At 40.2% G+C, this 20,335-nt stretch overlaps 1 protein-coding gene across 1 annotated transcript in view; it reads right to left on the reverse strand.

The window, feature by feature from the left end:
* Positions 1–2,055: 2,055 nt before the first annotated feature.
* The window catches only part of INTS2 (integrator complex subunit 2), a 42,740-nt gene continuing 24,460 nt past the window's right edge, over positions 2,056–20,335 (reverse strand). The window contains exons 12-23 of the mRNA XM_018556661.1: positions 18,618–18,752; positions 15,603–15,885; positions 15,261–15,365; positions 14,191–14,355; positions 13,040–13,241; positions 12,220–12,345; positions 11,940–12,141; positions 11,408–11,590; positions 10,929–11,036; positions 8,740–8,845; positions 4,486–4,662; positions 2,056–2,397 (exon numbers count right to left, since the gene is read on the reverse strand). Coding sequence (XP_018412163.1) covers positions 2,228–2,397; positions 4,486–4,662; positions 8,740–8,845; positions 10,929–11,036; positions 11,408–11,590; positions 11,940–12,141; positions 12,220–12,345; positions 13,040–13,241; positions 14,191–14,355; positions 15,261–15,365; positions 15,603–15,885; positions 18,618–18,752 — 1,962 coding nt within the window. The 3' untranslated portion in view covers positions 2,056–2,227. The remainder of the gene's footprint in view (positions 2,398–4,485; positions 4,663–8,739; positions 8,846–10,928; positions 11,037–11,407; positions 11,591–11,939; positions 12,142–12,219; positions 12,346–13,039; positions 13,242–14,190; positions 14,356–15,260; positions 15,366–15,602; positions 15,886–18,617; positions 18,753–20,335) is intronic.

The raw sequence follows: 20,335 nt of genomic DNA on the forward strand, positions 1-20,335 counted from the left end.
GAAGTACTTTATTTTATAAAACATACCATTTTTCTCATTTATATCAAGGACAGGCGTGTCTTGTAGGGTATAGACCAGGACCTTTAATAAGCAAAACATTGATATAGTTCATACAAATTTCATTAGGTTTAGAATTTGAGATTGAACCAGATTTACAAATATTACCATTGTGAGGATATTTAGAAGTTTGTTAAAGATGTCACCAGCACACCATATTGAAGTGAAGAACATGTCTGTTTGACACTTCATGTCAAAACATATAGCAACGTTTCGGGGCCACACAGGGTCCCCTTCATCAGGCTTGAAATCACCATCATTTCAAGCCTGATGAAGGGGACCCTGTGTGACCCCGAAACGTTATTTGTTTTGACATGAAGCGTCAATAAACAGACGTGTTCTTCACTTCAATATGGCGTGCTGATGACATCTTTAACAAGTTTCAGGGATACCCGGTAAGGAGTGCAGCAGGATTCTGGAATACAAGGACATTTAGAAGTGAGGCAATAGCTGAAAACAAGACAGTTTCCTCTGCTTACTAATGGCCATACTATTTAAATATTTATTTACATTATATATAGCACAAAGTGTTCTGTCGAGTGCAGAAATTGCCTTTCTTAACCAGCCCTTGTTTTGCTGCATCACGTTTCACTTATTTCTCAGCACCACGTTCTTTTCACCCTTTTCATGTTTTCTTAAGCACGGGATATTTGGTTACATGTTCTCATTCACATAGCAAAAAAACAAAAAAAAATGATGGTTACATATTACTTTCTCTTTTCTGACAGAAACACTTTCCTCTAAACTGAATTTCCCTCTTGAATGCAAGGAAGGTAGGGAGGTTGATGTCTACCATCATTAGCCTGGTCTGTAGCATGCTGGCAGATCTCATTATCAGTTGTAAACTAAATTTGAACACTGTCTGGCCTAACAAGGGGATCACAGATTTAGAAGCATTGTATATTTGAGGAAGCTCAGTCTGTCCCTGGTCTTTATATGGGGACAGGCAGTACCCTGTGTTTTGTACAGAGAAGTTTCAAAGGCCTTTTACATACCTTTCGGTATGCTGTGTCAATGGGAACACAAGCATACAGTGGGTTTTTCTCAAATTTGACTGCAAAATTGAAAATACACTTTAAGGAACTGACCATCATTCATCTCTTTTGAGGCAGAGTGTAGGTCCTATGAGATTTAGGGTCCATTCACAATGGTGCAATGCGTTAACTACACAGTTCGGAGTGATTAACACACCATACCGTGCATTAATGGCACTCAAAAATGCAACTCCTACCCGCAATGCGCTTGATCGTGCCACAATGCACCAGTGTGAATAGACCCTTAGTGAATGAAAGTGACTGTCTATGTTGTGCCCCTGATGTGTCAGGTCTTTATTTTGTGGACACTGAATGCATATTTTCCCGATCCACCAAATAAGCATCATACCGCTGAAAAGCCCTGCTCACTGTCCAGACTGGGCTCTGTGTGTCATGTATGCATACTTCTTAGTAGTCTGTATTAGATGCCATTTCTCAGTTAAGAAGCTATTGACCAAAGCAAAGTAATTGGGGGATCTACATCTTGTAAAATGGCAGTAAAGTAGGTAACTGTTTACCTATGGCTAAATAGTAGTACATTCTACAACATAACTTGCAGAAAAGCAGCCACATTTCTTTTCAATGTATCAAACAGTGTCGCTAAGATTTTATTCACAGGTATGGAATCTGGAAATCAAAAATGTAGCCAAAAAAAAACTGTAGTGATGAAGTATGGAGGCTACCATTGCTACATATGCTTCTGAACACCAATGTCCTGGCTGTCAGTGATACAGAGGGAATCAGTACATTCTGGAGTCACTGACCTGGAACAAGCATGTTGTCCAGGACTTTTGACGTTCTGATCTGCATGCTTGTTTCTGATCAGTGTCTCATAGTACTGGATTCAGAAAGAAAAACCACTCAGCCTGCACTTTCAGAAGATCAGCAATATATGCCTCCATATTTCTCAGTGAACTTTTCTGTAACTTAAGCTCTATCAAAGTGAACCAAGAAATAGTATTTCAAAGTATATCTGCATTAAGGCACAGCACTGCATATTTACTTATACAAGAAGTCCATAGGTTTACAACACACTTGAATTATTGTCCATGGCAGCTGTGACACTGCTTTATTGCCATTTAATCATGCTGCTGTTCTGGTACAGGGCAGGGCCTGATAGAACCAGTGAATAGTATTCATACTCCTGTGACACTCTTATAAATGATTTCAATGATGGTACTTTCCACTCGATGACAGAGCTGTACATCTGGATCTACACTTTCCACCTCTTTGGTAGAGACAGATAGAGGAGAAAGGCTGAACGTGCTCTGCAACTCTTTAGGTTTTTCTTTAAGTTGCTGCAGACCTGTTTAATAAAACACACACACAATCATGTGACTAACTTAGCAGGATTATGTTATTTTGCAAAGCACAATTATTTGATCACAAATGGAATTTTATACATGTGCGTAAGCCAATAAAAACCAATCCACATACTATTTAAGACACTTCCCACCTTTTTCAGTGAAAATAACTTTTCTGAAGTGGTAAATCCAGAGTGCATCAACTTGTAGCAAGCAGATTCCATCGCTAAAGTTACACTTATCCAGGATAGATTCTGATGTGTTGTGAATAACTCAAAGTGTATTTCCACATTTTAGCAAAATTGGGAATACACCGATTTTATATTTATTATGATTCCCATTCACATATCATAACTTAAATAAGAACTCCAAGTAAAACTTTTATTATCCATTGCAGTGGAGCTACACCCACACTGCAAGGGTTAACTGCTTTTATTTTGTCTAGGTGCCAAAAATAATTATACACACCTGATGCTCTAAACTGGCTTGCTCATAGATCGGTCCCCGAAGCCTCTCTCCCCCTCCTTTGCAGCGTTCTAATGTCACATTTTATACACTATGTATAGACATGAGGATGCTGAAGAAGATTCCAGTGCTGCAGCTGCAATGCTTCGGGTGAGTATAACTGTTATTTTAGCCTCGTGACATAAAATAAGCAGTTAACCCTGCAAGTGCTCGGCTAGCCCCACTGCAAGGATCAATACAAGGTTTGCCTAGCGTTATTTAAATATTTAAAAATACCTGCTTACATTTTAAATGCTTTATACTTGCTTAAAAATCCTACCTAGAATCCCCCGCCATGGTAATGTTAAGGAGATGCTATGTGAAGTTATGTTTACTCTAAATAACTCTGTACTGTGCTGGCAGATTTCATTATCTGTTGTAAACTAGATTTAATCACTGGCTGTCCTAATAGTTAAAGACTTAGAAGCATAGCATGTTAATGAGGAGGAAGCTCAGTCGGTCCCTGGGGACAAACTCGCTTTGAAATTGTTCAGAGTAGCTTGCAGTCTGTCCTATCTAAAAAGGTAAGAAATATTTATTTTTTAGATATGTTGTGACAATAGGAACACAAACACATTGGGGGGAATTTATCAAAACCGGAGCAGACAAAATCTGAAGCAGCCAATCAGCTTCTCTCTTCAGTTTGGTCAGTTAAGTGTTTTTAATTTGATTGCAAAAGTGGAAATACACTTTAAGGATAAGAACTCTTTATAAAATAAGGCTATGCACTCTGTTGGAGTTGAATAGATAAAAAAGAGGAAGCTGTAAATAATCTGAATTTGCCAGCTGAAGTGCTGTATTCATACTGTAAAATTAAATCAAATTATTTAAATTTTCATGGGAGAGGATGGGTGATGAAACAGGATCATAGGTGTCTGTTTTCCCAGTACTGACCAATCATTTTTTTGAGTTCTAGAGTAGCATGTACTGTCACTATTAGAAACACAACAGCAACTTCACACCATTTCAGCCATAATGGTCAAAGAACAGAGAATGCCAAGTCTGTCAAAATCATTTTTTAAATGTTTTTTTTAAACATCGCTTAACCTCCCTGGCGGTATGATTTTTTTCTTTTTTTTTTTTCCTTCCCTTTTTCGTTCTATTTGTTTTCGTTGTTTTTTTTCTAACTTTTTAAACCCCCGCCGGTTCCGCCTCCCTGCGACGCTGACAAGGGACGAAACCCGGATGCTGGCATCGACAGGAGGACACAGCGAGGCTCCAGGGACAAAGTAAGAGACTGTGGCTCGGGGTTACCGCTTATGGTACAGAAAATTAACCCCAGGCCACACTCAGGAATACCGCCAAGGAGGTTAAGGAAAGGGTAGGAAGAGTTCTAAGAATACAAACACTAGTCAGTTAAACAACTCAGAGAAAGACTGTAGTTTGGGATGCTTTCTCTAATGTTTGCATTTCAGTGGGGCAAGCTCTTAAGAGGAGCAACTTTGCTAAATATGACAAAAAAGTAGAAGGTAGCAAGCATCAATGAACAAGTCCATCTTAAAATACTGTAACAGCAGTAGTCACTGGTGCATTTTTTGTCCTTATAAAAACTTTAATAATAGTGCGATCAAAAATCTTTGACTCACGTGTAATAATTGGGTCGATATCTCTTGTCTGTGTGGCCACATTTGATGCACAGACATGTCCTATTTGTATCAGCAATGACATGGTATCTTCATACAGCGGTGGAAATGCTTGGCAGAATAATACTAAGCAAGGCAAGGTTGGCATGAAAAATATAAACCGCTTAGCTTGGGTTAGCACTGCAAGAAAAACACAAGAAAACATGTATTTAAAAATGTTGGTAATCACTTTTAGATTTTACAGGTGAGTATATGGATTTTGCATTTTAGTAAGCAACAAAAGGGACTTATATTTGTGTGTGTGGGTTTTAGACCGATTTGTACTCTGCTTGGGGACTTAGCTTGAAACTGTTCCGTATGTTCTGTGCCATGCTTCCCTGTGTTCACGGGTTACCTTCTTTAAAGCATTACCAGTTTACCTGGACAGGCACACAGGTCTATAAATCCATTGCATCTCCATACATCTGGAAATATGAAGAGCTTGCAGACAACTTGGCAACTGCTGGCAAGTTTATTGCAAGAATCCTCCTTTTCTGCATGTGCTAAGTGCACAACCAATCCTCCTAAGGAGTAGGACTTTACAGAGAGAAGCATCCTACTTAGGGGAAAACAAGTATGTCCAATATCTTTGCATACAGGCGACTTTTGTGTAATCCCACTGACTCAATATGATTGTTGCCTTTGTTATTCTGGACCCACTCCTCATACCTGCACCCCCCCATGGAAATTGTTGACTTTTTAAACCTATTGGTGTATTCATCCTCATAAGCTACATGAATGAAAATGCAAATTTGTCATATAGAAAAAGTAAGTACACCCCTGCATTTACCAAAACACTTTATTTTGATGAAATTAGAATCCGCCGTTCCAGATGGCTATGATTGTAACCCCTTTGGGCAGTATGCAGGTGGTACTGATCTTATTTAAGCTTCAGACATCTAGGGTCATATGTTCTCTTTGCTATTCATATGTGTGATCTAATCATGCCAAGATGAAAAGAGATCTCTAAAAAGGTCCTCAGAAAGAAGGTTGTGGATATGTGAATCTGGCAAGGGTTTTACAAAGATTGAGTTAAAAAATACATGGCAATCATTGCACTGTAATAAAAAATATCTCCAAGTAGCGTAGATTTCAAACAACTGTTAATTTGTCCAGGACTGGCCTGCCCAGAAGATTCAACCCAAGATCTGACCATAAGATGCTAAAAGAAGAAGTCTCTAAAAAAACCAACATTTTAATTGTGAGGTGCTTAGGTAACGCCTGTAACAGTTGAAATCAAAGTGCATCAACAATCAAAAAGAGACTGTATCAAATTAACTTGTGTGGGAAGTCAGCAAAGAAAAATACTTTGCTTTCCAAAAAGAACAGAGCAAGACTGCAGTTTGCAATTGAACATATAAGTAAAGACCAGGCCTACCGGAACAATGTGCTGAAGACTGATCAATTAAAGATAAGAGTTGATTGGCCAGTTGACGTCATCAATTTCCATGGGGTATACTTATTTTTTTACATGACTGTAGTTGTAAGAGTCAAAATATATAAAAGGCGGACTTCCGGTTCCGGCGCCTGATGTAGCGGTCGCAGGAACGAGAGCTCCCGCACAGACAGGCTTAATCAGCATATAAAAATCGTACCTCAGCCCGCGGATTACCACCCTGCTTCTTGGGTAAACCCCGCTGAGACTTCCTCCTGAAATCACCCATGGATAAATTCCTGCCAAAAAAGCGCAACGGACCACGGAGCAAATCCACGCCGACGAGACCCAGGAGGCCCCAAACAACTCTAAAGATGGCTGCCATGCACACTCTTCCGTACGCAAGCCCGTCCTCGGAAGAAGATCGCACACCGATCCCTGAACATGGCCTGATAGCAGCTGAGGTTGCTAAATTACTGCGTCCTATGATCCAGGATGCAGTGGCTAAGGCAGTTTCCAAAGGCATTCAAGGCCCTACGGGTCGAGTTGCTCAACCAGGCACAGAGGATCTCAGAGGCAGAACACCGCATCGTTCAGCTAGAGGAAGGGAGTGAGTCTGAGCGACAGCTGATGGACCCATCCTTTGCAGAAGACGTGTATCCAAACCTCTGTCATTGTCCTTAGTGGTGAGACAAGTTGTTTTACATGCTGGTTTGTGAGTGTGCCATGATGCCTTTCTACTGTTCTACTGTTCAAAGCCCATTTCGTGTGCACCTTACTGTATAACTGGTAACAAATTGTTGAGTGCGTTTGTCGTTTGTTTTGCTTTAGCTGATGGACCCAGCCGCGCGAGAACACACGATCACCTCGACCTCAACGCCATTCTACTCCGGCAAAAAAAAAATAAAAAAAAATTGGCTGCCTCGTCTCCCAATGACCCCCTCGGATTCGCCTTGAACGGCGGGAACACACTCTAAAACACGGCTGTGTTTGTTCAGCAAGCTGGACCCAGGTGAGAACTTACTGGGTTACCCCGACATTGTCATCCTGGGAAGGGGGGGAAAGAGGAGACAGCTACTGTCTTTGCCGGCTAGTGGGGTATTCCTTTTAATCCCCCATTAGTTTCCCCCTAAGACGCACTGTTTACCTCAGCTGAGATACTCCGGGCTGAGGTTTGTTATAGACTTGATCCTGGCTTAGCGGAGCCATTACCGACCTAGCTATGCTCATCAGGAAAAAAGAGAAGTCACGTATTGGACTCTTGTTGTTTCGTTTAATTTCTCTAAATTTTTTTTTATCTCAAATTAGGTTCTGTTGACCTGATGCTTTTTCTTTGTTACTTTTATCGTTATTTTGCTCTACCATACATTGCATATACGCTGTTCCTCGGGATATTTCCGTGACTTGTGCAACACCAATACACGTATTCCCAACCTTAGACTCTACAACGTGAGCTGTCTACACCGACACGCTATTGATTGGCTACACTCCTCCTCTCACTATTCCAACTTTTTGTTGGAAACAGCAGTGGTAACCCCTTGGACTCTCCCTGCTCTTTTACACTGCCCCTTCTCTGCCATGCCTCCTACTTTACGCTCTCATATTTTAATCAGAGACACTGTGGTGGCATGGAGGGAAGCCCATAAACAACTAAAATTAAACCCCTATTTCACACGTCACCTCCCCCTTAGAGGCAATCCATCGTTCCCTCAGGGAGAGGAACACCGTGCCTTTACACGGTGGGGAAAAAATGCATTATTAGACCACTGTCCCAAATGTAAATTGCCAGCCGCATCTCTTTTCCACTGCTTATGGTCCTGTCCCTACATTCAGGGGTATTGGAAAAAAGTTTTACAGTTAGTATCATCTGTGTTGGGACAGAATGTTCCATTGGACGCCATGCTACTACTGTTTAATTATTGGGAACCCCCCATAGCCTCCTCTACCAACCTTGACAAATGGGGCAAACAATGGGTTAGCCTGGCCATTCTAGCGGCCAAGAGATGCATCATGAGAGAGTGGCTCCACGATCCGCAGGCTGAGGGAAGATCTTAAGCACCTACTCCTCTTGGAGAAATTGAATGCAGAAACACATTTGGAAGAAGAAAATAAAATAACAAAATTTCTCTCTAGATGGCAACCGTTTATTACACATGCCCTCTCGCCTTCTGCCCAAAACAATATCTTAGCCCCTTTTAAGTTTAGCAAACACTACTTGTTACAGAATCTGAATGCGCCAAAATAAGGGGGCGCCTCCCTCCTTCCCCCTCTCCAAAGACGCTGCACATGGAGACTTGCGTGTGGGGGAGGGGAGCTGGCACATAAGCCAATACGGTGGATGGAGTGGGCCCACACCATGAACAACGAACCGGGTTACCGACAGGATCAATAGCCAGCACTGGCACGACAGGAGTCATACAATTAGGCATTGTATCATCGCATGTATGGTATGAGTTATGTTTTTGTTTCTGTTTTTGATTATTTCTTTTTATCCCCATGTTTGAGGATTTTACATTTACCCTTGATTTGGTTCTTGCCTACATCCGAGTTTGTCAAAATAGAGCTAAAAGTATATTACTACTTGTATAAATATTAGATATGATTGACATCTTAAACCACCTGAATAAGACCTGAATGGAATATGTATTGCGCACACTGCTGTATTGATATGCTCTGTAATACTATGTAAGAGCAAGTTGCTCGAGAGAAAACAAAAAATGTTTTACAAAAAAAAAAATATATAAAAGGCAATATATAAAATACATGCAGGCACACTTGTCTTACTATAAAAATATAAAATATTAGAAAACCAATTGCAATAACACATGCAAACAAATATTTACCGGTGAGTAAGGTCCCCATAACATTAATGGCTAGACGTGCCATACTAAGTGACTTTGGTAACGCATACTGGATACACAGGTGTGAAAGAAGCTGTATTGCAAATACCTATAAAACAAAAAGCAGATGCAAATCCTCACATAGGACTATACAAAATTATATTATTCACAATCAAGATAACTTTAAAATGAAAGCTGTGATTACCAAAGCCTTCGTAAACCGCCACCTGGACGCCAAACAAGACACCTACAGCTGTGTGCAGCCTAAAGGCCTAGGTGCTTGGTTATGTAATCTCTGTTGCACTTTGAACCTTCCCTAAAGCGGAGATTACATGACCAAGTACCTAGATTTTCAGGCATATCACCAGTATAAAGACCCTGCACCAGCATTTTCTCCAGCAAATTCAAGAATTAACCCTTTTGATGCCAACATAAAGCTTACGTTGGCTCAGAACCGCTTCCAGCTTGGCCAGCTCAGCAAGCCTTATGTCGGCAGCATTCCCTTGTTATAAACTCATGTTCAATGTAGCAGCCATGTGCTTATAAAAGAAGGGTCCCCAGACGCTCTTTACTAATGAATATCTGTGATCAGCATTTGCAGACATTCATTAAAAACCTTAGCACTCCACCACACCACCCCACTCTGTGCCTTGCACCTGCAATCTGCCTCTCTCTGTGCCCCCTGCACAACCTGCTGTCACTCACTTGTTCCAGCAGAGACGGTGGATTTTGGGGTCAGGGAAATGGAGGGAAACCTAATGGCAACCCCTAGCAGAAAGGATCTTGTTTAGGATGGTGAGCGAAGGATTGGTAAATATGTCTGCCATGTTTAACATTCTTTCGCTTTTCTGAATGAATACCAGAGTAATCAGTACTGAGCATACCAGTGTTCATTCACAACTAAAGAGATAGAAAACATAAATGTAACTGTGCATGTGCACTGCATTGTGTTGTTACAAGGCCTAACAGTGCTTTTGTTTTCTTTTAAAAACTTTAAAGTTGCATTAATTCAATTCCAGGCATGACAATGCATTGCCACTCGTAACTTACCAAGTAGTGATAAAATGTATGCCTGGATAATTTTATCCCTGTGCACGTACACACACACACACACACACACGTATTACCATTAGTATAAGTTGATTATTTACAGTACCATAGATTTTCACTGTGTCGTAAAAAAGTACAATTTAAAAATTACAAGTATTTATAAGAATATATATAGATATATATATATATCGATAGATTTATTAATTAAATCAATAAACTTCTATCTTTCAGATTTAGTGGGAATTTTGTAAGTTGCGTTTGTTTGCACTAATAATGAGTTTAGTGTATTTATATAGAAAATGTTTGATACTCAATGTCAACATTTGCACAACTTAACGCTATATACAAAATCAGAAGTGCCATCTTTCTATTCAACGAATCCCACGCTTTCAGACAATGTATGGTTTGAGGAGGTCTATCATTATCTGTCAAAACTGTAAGTAACAAATAGTAAAGCATTAATAAATAAAAAAGTGAAAAATAGCAAACATGGTCGGGCCATCTAAGGTTAAAAGTGGACAACACGGGCCCCCCAGCCCTTCTCTTACACTTTCTTTAATCATCCCAGCAAGGCTGTTAATAAAGTTTTGGCTTAACATTTGAGTGTATATTTAAGTATATTACTGAGAGTATATTTAAGTATATTCTAATAGCCACCTTGCGTTACAAAGATTTTTCCACAAGTTCTCTGAAAGAAATTACAAACAAATTGGCTGACACTTCTAATACATTTATTTATTACAGGTATTTATATAGCGCTGATGATTTATAAGGCGCTTTACATAGTTGCACATTCACATCAGTCCCTGCTCTCAAGAAGCTTACAATCTAAGGTCCCTATCTCACATACAAACAGAGGGCCAATTTGGACAGGAGCCAATTAGCCTTCCAGCATGTCTTTAGAATGTCGGAGGAAACCAGAGTACCTGCAGGAAAGCTACGCAAGCACAGGGAGAACATGCAAACTCTTTCCAGAAAGTGACCTGGCCGGGATTCAAACCAGGGACCCCTAGTGCTGCAAGGCAGAAGTGCTAACCATTACGCCACTGTGCATAGTGAAGAACCAACATTAGTATTGTGAACCCACCCCTGTATAAAATAAATTATTAATACTATTATTAATATTATATCCAGAAAGTTACCTGTTTCTCCAATTCAGGCTGAGCTATGAGCTCAGGTATAAAATCCAGACAAATGTGCATTGATGGTATACCTGCAACAGTCAGGGGTAGCAAATGGCAGGGGTAGCCCTGTAAGAAAAAAAAGAACTATGAGCAAAAAAATCAAATTAGAGTCAAAAAGACTTTACCAAAGAAGTGTCTTAAAGCTTAAAGTCCTATGCTCCCCTGATTCATCTAGTGGTGGAAGGGCCATGCAAACCACATTTGCACTGCTATATACTGGGTGGAAGATATATAAACCAGCCCCTTTCAGTTGTGTATCTGGGAAAGGATTGAAGGGAAATCTCCCCAATGTGACATGGATGAAAAATACAAACAGGTTTTTATCCATTCACCACTCCTATCCAAATTTAAATAAATTAGATAAACTTTAACTGAAAGCACTTTTTAGTAAACACAAAAATACATGTCTCCAAAGCATTGTGTAAAGTAACAGGTACCTGGAAATGGACTAGTTTAGCAATATTTGGATCCGCTATAAACATCTGATGCAACAGAGAGCAGATCAGGCACTGCACCTCTCGGAGGTTACAAAGTAGGCTCTCCTCTCCCGTGTTCTCCAGACTCTTCTCTTCCTCTGCTGGAAGACAAACCTCCAGCAGGAGCTGCACTGCTGCGCTATCCTAATAGTCAAAAGATACAATCACATTTTAACTACATTTAGCAAGCATTATGTAATTAGATTGTTAAGAGTTTAAACATGGACTTATTGCGGACTTCTCCTAAAATGCAAGTTGCCCGATTTCCTCACTGATCCATCAATGATCCTCATTGATGGATACCGTACTTATGTCTCATGGACACAGAACATGTATGTATATCAGGAGTTTGCTCTGAGTTTACTTGCTTACATGCTTATTCTGGGCCAGTGACTTAAATGACTGAATTCACGAGTAGGTAAATATTTTAAGAAGGTCAGCAATGGCATCCTATATGGTTTTACTAGTACAGGTGTTCTTTAATGTAGATCACCTGGGCTGAAAGCAGGGCATTCTTCAGCTCTTCTCTGGTAACTTCCATTGTTTCAGCCTGTCCTGCCAGAGCCATAGCATTACTGGTAGATGGTTTAATGTCCTGATCTGCGGTCTCTTTGAGGTAAGAGTTCAGATAAGCTTTGGAAGCTAAAAGATAACCATTCAACATGTGTAATGTGATATCCATTATTGGTGGACACCTAGAAAACAGAAAAAAAATGAACTCAGAAAACCAACTAGTATGTCTATATCATTACAGAATGCAGCCAATAACTAACCTCAGAATCCGGGCATCACATCGAAGGACAATTAATGGGTCAATCATGAGATCAATCTGTGTGTATTTGTGCTGACGAGATATATTTAATGAAGGCTGCAAGGCATTTACGGTCATCACCCATAACCTGTAAAAAGCAAAGAAGGGACACAATGGAAGCAAAAAAAACTGTTATAGTGAGGGGGGCAAAAAAATGAAGAATGACCACGTACAAAAATCTAACACTCTTCCTCATGAAATAACAGGGTGTCAGCTTAAGGAGATTACATACAGTGCTTTTAAAGTGTCTGATGTTCTTTATTTTAAAGAAGTCATCTCACCTTGTATTATCTTTCACAGCTCAGTCACCTCAACTGTCACTGTTTATGTTGCTTTCTATCCCATGCTTCTATGTGCAGTAGAAACTGAGATACAGACTGACAACTCACTCCTATTCATTCCCGACCAAACTCTGCAAATGAGACGGCTTCTTAATTGACCGCTCTTATCCCTGCACTTTGCAGACACATGCGAGGTCACAGGAATGCAGAGGGAGGCGGCACACACTCACAGGAATCAGAACAGGCACTGGAAATAAAAGGGAAGCCTTGTTTTGTATTAGGAAAGTGCAGAGACAGTGAGATAGGAGCTGTCAATCAAAAGGGGTCACCTATCAAAGTCTGTATCTCAGTTTCTACTGCATACAGAAGCATGGGATAAAAAGCAACAAATACTGTGGGAGTGAGGTGCCTGAGCTGTAAAAAAAAAGAAGAAGAAGAATACAAGATTTTAGATTTTTCTTCAAAGAACAGGAAGATCTACACAATTGCTGTATTTGTTACCTTCTGGGCATAACAGTGTTCAAGGTCATCCACAGCTTGTTGATGGTCTGCAGGATCCTGCGTGGAACACCAACATTCAGCAGCTGGCTCATGTTAGCAGTGAGCACTTCTGCATAAGGTATGAGGTCACTGGCGCTGAGCAAAGTCAAATGTTCCAAGATTTGCATCAGCTGTGTGTGGTTGCTTTGCAGGACTGAAAATGCTAAAAATCAGAAGAGAAATTAGGCGGTTTAATATCAACGAACGTTTCTAATCAAACCAGAAACACCAGCATACACATTATTCTGTGTTATACTGCTACAAAAGACAATCATCACAGGAGACAGGTATGAAAATATGTACAGATTCCATAAACATAGTTTTACACGTGAAGTATATTAAGTTAATCACATATCTGAACAGTAGTGATGTTGCAGAATCATAAGTGAAATAATGAATACACTCAGTTATGGTTAAACTATCCCTGATATGCCTGAGAACATGTACTTATATCTGGAGAGGGTAAACACCACACCAGTCGATCCGAAAACTGGAAAATACAAAATCTAACCGTGAAGATTTGTAGCAGGAACCATAAATGGCAATGCGATTACTGATTCAATAAGCCCTTAGTGGGGATGTATACATTGATTTGTCCATAGGGGTATACAACTGCAGGAGCTCACATGGTTACTTATATATTTTGTTTTAATATTTTTAAATAGCATCTCAGTCTGTTCTTGTTCTAGTCTCCTGCAACCCCTTGTACATCAGTATTCAGTCTGGGAGAGGGAACACTATAAACCAATCAGCCTTAACTTGTGTTGTAAAGTGTTGCGGATCTAATAAATGCAGCTTGCTGGCTGAAGGAGAGCGCACAGCCGTGACCTAGTCAGCGAGCTGTTGTTACTTCACTTTACAATAACAGTTTTGACTAATCTGCATTGCTTTGACTGCAGAGGAGAAAAAGGATACAGCTAGAAACTCGTATAGTTCTGGCAGGGGTATCTAAATTAGAAAACTGACTAAACACAATAAATGTTCATTTTTTACAGGCAAGATAGTTCACAATTATTCATTTCAATTGTGTATTCAGCCATGTTCCTATACTTACCCTTTTAGTTATAAGAGACTCATGAGCTAATTTATGTTAAGTTAATAAATGAGCTTACCCTCTTGTAACTGTTTGGGAGAATGACTTTTGGCGGAGTTTGTTAATAGCATTCTTCGTAAAAGAGCATCGGTCCCTGTGATTTCCTCCTCACATATCCAATCATCCACAATGCAGAGGTGTGGGTAGTTTGTGGCAAGCAGCCGTAGCAAGGCAGAGTGTAAACCTAAAAATCACAGAGGAGGACACAGTATTGCTATTTTCACTGTATAAATAAATAAGGCCAGTAGCTTTAAAAGCTGTTATGTATTTACTGACCCTCTATTTGGCACTGTATTACAATTGACTTCCTTATTTGCACATCAGGCACTGACATATTTTCCTCAATATTATGGGAAATCTGTCATGACAGAAATACACAAGCTGCCATTGGTGCCCTTTGAAAAATTATAGTGACCTTGCTGCCATGTTAATCCTGTGGCCTTAATACTTTGAGTCTTTGACCTAGAACAAGTAGGTTCTATTTTTCAGGTAGAAGTCAGCAATAGAAGCCCCCTATATTTATTTCCTGGCAGGTTTTCCTTTAAGTATCCCTGCAGCTGCAGGCACTGGGAGGAGTCTCATTTAAGTTGTTAGAGTAGGGTGAGTTAAGCTGCTGAGAAAATCGAAAGAACTTTGATAAAGTGATCCACAGTGCCTGCAGCTACAAGATCAGGGATGGCTTATTTTAAAGTTCATTTACGGCTTGTTAAGAATACATCAATGCTTGAATTCCCACATGTTCACTTAAAGCTTAACAATATACATCTAGTGACACCATTTAAATTGTTTTCACTGTGCCAAAAGCCATCACATTTAAAGTGACATTAAAAAGGAGAACTATGGCGTCAGGACTTTTTCCCATAGTTCTCCTTAGGGTCACAGGAGAACACAAACTAGCGTTCTCCTGTGACCCAATGCTACAGCTCGCAGTATACTGAGACGCTGTAGCCGGGATGGATCCCGACAATACTGTCTGGGTCCAGGCAGCTGCCATACTGTGCCAGATATATGCAAAAAGAAAAAGAAACTTTAATTCTACTTTAAGCCCCACATATTGGTGGGACGGTCCTAGTCTAAATATGATCTTACCTCCAAGTTCCTGTTGCAGACCCTGTGCTTGTCGAATGAGATATTTTATAGGAATTTGGTCCATCAATGATGAAGAGTAGGACTTTGGCTTTTTCTGCATGGCCGCTGTCATAACAATAATAACATTAAAAACAAATCTCTAAATGAACAAAGAATATACACAAATTTCTATTCTTGTGCCTTTTACAGAAACGATATTATGTAAAAGAGCTGAACATAACAAAACTATAAAAACACGCTTTGTGCATTAAGAAAGAATGTTCTGTACAATATATTTTAAGCTACTGCTTTGCGTTAAAAAAAACAAAAAATACTCAAATAAATTACAGCAAAACTACTAACCTAATGTCTTAGAATTAGCTAAAAGAGCTTCCTCATAAGAAAGAAGGTAGTAAAGCAACAGGAGCCGAGTAGTTATTCTATGTCTCTGGTTTAAGCGTGGACTCTCTCCTGGGTGACCTTGGAAAACTTTTAGGATTTCTTGCTCCGTGATTGGCTTGTTAGTGGCCTCCGGACTAGACTTTGATGCTGGGGTGATGATAGAATTGATGTACACATCAATCAGTGGGAGCAGCTGCTGATGTAGAGGAAGAGTCGTTTCACAAAGCTGTGTATATATCCAGTCCTGGAACAGATTAAGTTGGTAATTAAATAACTGGCTACAAAATCAAACTGTCCAAAAAACAAAAACAAAAAACAGCTACTGACTAGACTTATAGGTATTTGATCTGCTTCCTCAGGAATAGCATTTGCTGTGAGGGGTTTATAAAAGACTTTGGGACACTAATGCTCCAGCTGAACCAGTCCAGAATCCCTACGCAGATCTGTAAGCTGGTAACAACATCCTTACCTGGAACAAATCACCTTGAAAGTATGGCAGAGCTAAAAGGAAGAACATTTTAGGATACTTTAGTTCCTCATCGCTGAAATAGTAGTAAACTTTGGAACTCGTGCTTGGGACCCAGAACAAACCCAGAACTGCTGCAGGATATTCCTCCTTTAGATTGGGGCTACCCCTTCACTGCAAGGGTTAAGAGCTTGTTTTGTCTAGGGAGCTAAAATAACAGTTATACTTTTATAACTTGTATACCCGAACCACAATCCCAGCTGGCTCCTGGACCAGGCCCTGGAGCCGGTCTTCTCCTCTGCTCCAGCGACGGAATGTCCCTCAGCATCCCCACGTCCTATACACGTTATGGGATGTGATGATTTACTGGGCCTTAGACTGCTGGAGCAGAGGGGAAGAGACACTGAAGCGACCAGTGTAACAGCCAGCCAGGATCGTGGTTCGGGTGATTACAACTGTTATTTTAGCTCCCTAGACAAAACGAACACTTAACCCTTGCAATGTGGTGGGTAGCCCCACTGCAAAGGTTAAAATTTCATTTGCCCAGAGTTCTGCTTTAAAACAATGCCATTATCAATGCCAATGACCATGTTAAAAGTCATAGTTTTTTAACTGTTGAGAATGAGATAAAATGTTCAAGAAAATTGCTAAACGGATTGCTTTACAACAACATACCATCAAACTTAAATTCCATTGTCATCCATTCAATTTCAACTTTTATAAAACTTTGCAAAGCATGAAGCAGTCTTAACAGACAGATAAACCCTCTATAAATGCTGGCAACTCAAAGCAACCCAGGCTCACGTTGTTTGCACACACTGCACTTAGCCTGTAAGCTAATGTTACCAGGCTGGCCAACAACAAATTTATCTGTCAGCATCTGCTAAACATGCCAGTTCATACTTTAAGTAGCCCTAGAATGCAATGACTCACAAAAGGCTTTACTGAACACTGATCTTACTTACTGTATCCTTTGGAATATGTTCCATCAAAAGGACATAAACTAATATAATGTATGCTACAGTATGTTTTTTCAAAAACATCAGATTTCCTTTAGCTATATTGCTGAACTGTAATGTGCTTGTGATCTTGTTAAGTAAGCCAAGGTCTTCCGTTAAGATCTCCACTGAAGTCACAGCCAGGTCATGAATTCCTGTACAGAAGATAAGCCCGTACAGGCGTGATTTCATTTGCAGACTGTAAGGAGAGCTACATTTGGGTTGTCATCAGCGTTCCTTCCAAGGCAGCATTGCAGAAGAGGATACATTTTATTGAATCAGCATTAGAGTTTAAAGCAGATAAGGTTGTACCATCCCCACATGTATGTGTGTCCTACATATCTGAAGTAATCCAGCTTGAAAAGAAGCTAGTATTACTAGTAAGAACTTTTTAACAATGTGGTCATACAATTATTATATCTAAAAAGGTAATTTAATCTCCAATGTAATGTTAGCCAAACCGAAGTCAAATTCAAAACTTGCACTTGTCTCAGTCTGTTGAGGCAGTCTCAGTCTCTCAGTATATAATAGCTGTCATGGTTGCGGGTAGGTAGAAAGACACAGCATGTGCCCCCCGCAGATTCCCATAGCAGGTAAAGAGACACAGCATTCCTTGCATAGATTCCCAGGGCAGGTAAAGAGACACAGCATGCCCCTCACAGATTCCCAGGGCAGGTAAAGAGACACAGCAAGCCTCCCACAGATTCCCAGGGCAGGTAAAGAGACACAGCATGCCCCTCACAGATTCCCAGGGCAGGTAAAGAGACACAGCATGCCCCCTGCAGATTCCCAGGGCAGGTAAAGAGACACAGCATGCCCCTCACAGATTCCCAGGGCAGGTAAAGAGACACAGCATGCCCCTCACAGATTCCCGGGGCAGGTAAAGAGACACAGCATGCCCCTCACAGATTCCCAGGGCAGGTAAAGAGACACAGCATGCCTCACATAGATTGCCAGGGCAGGTAAAGAGACACAGCATGCCCCCTGCAGATTCCCAGGGCAGGTAAAGAGACACAGCATGTCTCACATAGATTCCCGGGGCAGGTAAAGAGACACAGCAAGCCTCCCACAGATTCCCAGGGCAGGTAAAGAGACACAGCATGCCCCCCGCAGATTCCCAGGACAGGTAAGGAGACACAGCATGCCCACCACAGATTCCCAGGGCAGGTAAAAAGACAAAGCATGCCTCTCATAGATTCCCAGAGAAGGTAAAGTGACACAGGATGCCTCCCACATATTACCAGGGCAGGCATAGAGTCAGATGATGACTTACTAAAGGAGTTTAGAATACTTACTCCATAAATTCATGTGAAAAGCAAATACCTATATATTTTATCTGAACACAACTGGGTATTCAAAGTGAACATAGCTACAATCTGAGTGGAGAGTCTCAGGTGCTTTAGTAAATCAGCACCATATTGTAGCCGTCACTCTCTCTCATACTGTAAACACTGTTGTTGTTTGATATAGGTTGTAGTAGATAATTGTAGACTGTAGTTATGGATAACATACCTTTATAGACACCTTGTGCTTGGTGAAAGCACGACTTCTCAGCAGCTGATAAATACAATGAATTGGTAGAAATCCAGTAATGTTTGCACTAAGGTTGCTTGTGACTGGGACCCGAACTGCATGCGCTGTGACAACCTAACAGAGTAAAGAAATAAAAGGACTTATTTAATATGTTTCTAACATTTCAAGATGTACACAAGCTTTGTAAAACACAACCAATTCCCAAACAGTTCAAGTTGGTGCGAGCCTTGACATAAGATTAGGTCTGCCAACAATGCTGGTTATACTACGCACTATAGCTTTGAGCTAGACTTGTCATTAGCTTGTTGATGAGGAGGGGAAAAAAACCCCCCAGAAAAGGCAAAATATAAAAACAAACTAAGCGTTAGCTGTAAGAAAACGGCAGCAAATATTAAAAGGGATATTACTGCATAATCTGTATACTGACCAACTGATCTAGTTTTTCAAAATCAGTCAGCCATAATTTAAAATGTGCATCTTTTATTAGTTGAACTTGGTATATTATAAAAGGTTGTGTTTATTGATGTTCTGAATTACTACTAACCATTTCTATGTCTGGCACCAGGGAGGCAGATGCATTGCTTGGTTTTGGAACATAAGTGTTTCTATGCGCCATACATTGTTTAGTAGTCTATGGATGGAATTAGTGACTTTGGCTGCCTGGCTCAAAAGCTAGAAAATAACTGCAGCTGGTCACTGCACGTTCCTCTTTACTGTATGAATTAAGTTTACAGGGTTTTAGAAAAAATAAACCCTTACGGTGGGGCTACCCTCACACTGCAAGGGATAACTGCTCATTTTTCTCTAGGGGTGCAAATAAAGAAGAAATACTTGATCCAGTGTGGCTGCTAGACCAGTCCCTCCAGCCTCTTCTCTCCTGGGCTCTGGCAGTCTAAGCCCCGCTGACGTCATCATGTCTAATGCAGTCCATTCTCCTGCATTAGGTGTGACCCCAAGGGATATAGCAAAGCCAGAGCAGGATCGAGCATAAGGTGAGTATTTATATACACTATATTTGGGCCCCTAGAGCAAAACAAGCAGTTAACCCTAGCAGTGCAGGGATAGCCCCACTGCAAGGGTTCATTTTTCTAAAACCTGGAGTTCTTTTTGGGACAGGAAAGCAGCAACGTCCCCTCTGTCCCTGTGAATTGCCACACTTAACCATTGGGATTTATTTAAAATGTACTGGTTTGCTTTTAATGGAATCAAAAGTGCAAATTCGGAATATTTTTCAAATTAGAACACACAGTACAAACAAATAAAACAAACAACTCAGATTCTGACAGTATATTATACGATTCACTAGTCAAGCAGTAGAGATTATGATTAAACACCACATTAATATTCAGAGAGTCAAGGCAAAGTTCTTTCAAGCAGTAATTAAATTAATTCCCATGAAGACTAATTTAATTACTTCAAGACTGCTGATGTTCCTCAGAGGGGAATAATTCTGTGATCTATAAACATATAAAACTGTGAAATAAATAAGGTGTTGATTTGAATGGCGTTTACTTTAGTGAAAATACACATTTAATGCTTGAATTATGAGAATGCAAGATGCTCATTAATAGTTGCTACAGGTAAAAGCTTCACAGGTGTAGATTTTTTTTTTCTTTCAAGAAATGAATAATATGAATAAAATAATTATAGATATATAGATATATATATATATATATATATTTTATTTAGGAAGCAAT

Source organism: Nanorana parkeri, unplaced genomic scaffold (genome assembly GCF_000935625.1).
Source record: "Nanorana parkeri isolate BGI_ZX_2015 unplaced genomic scaffold, ASM93562v1 scaffold245, whole genome shotgun sequence".
Classification (NCBI taxonomy): Eukaryota; Metazoa; Chordata; class Amphibia; order Anura; family Dicroglossidae; genus Nanorana; species Nanorana parkeri.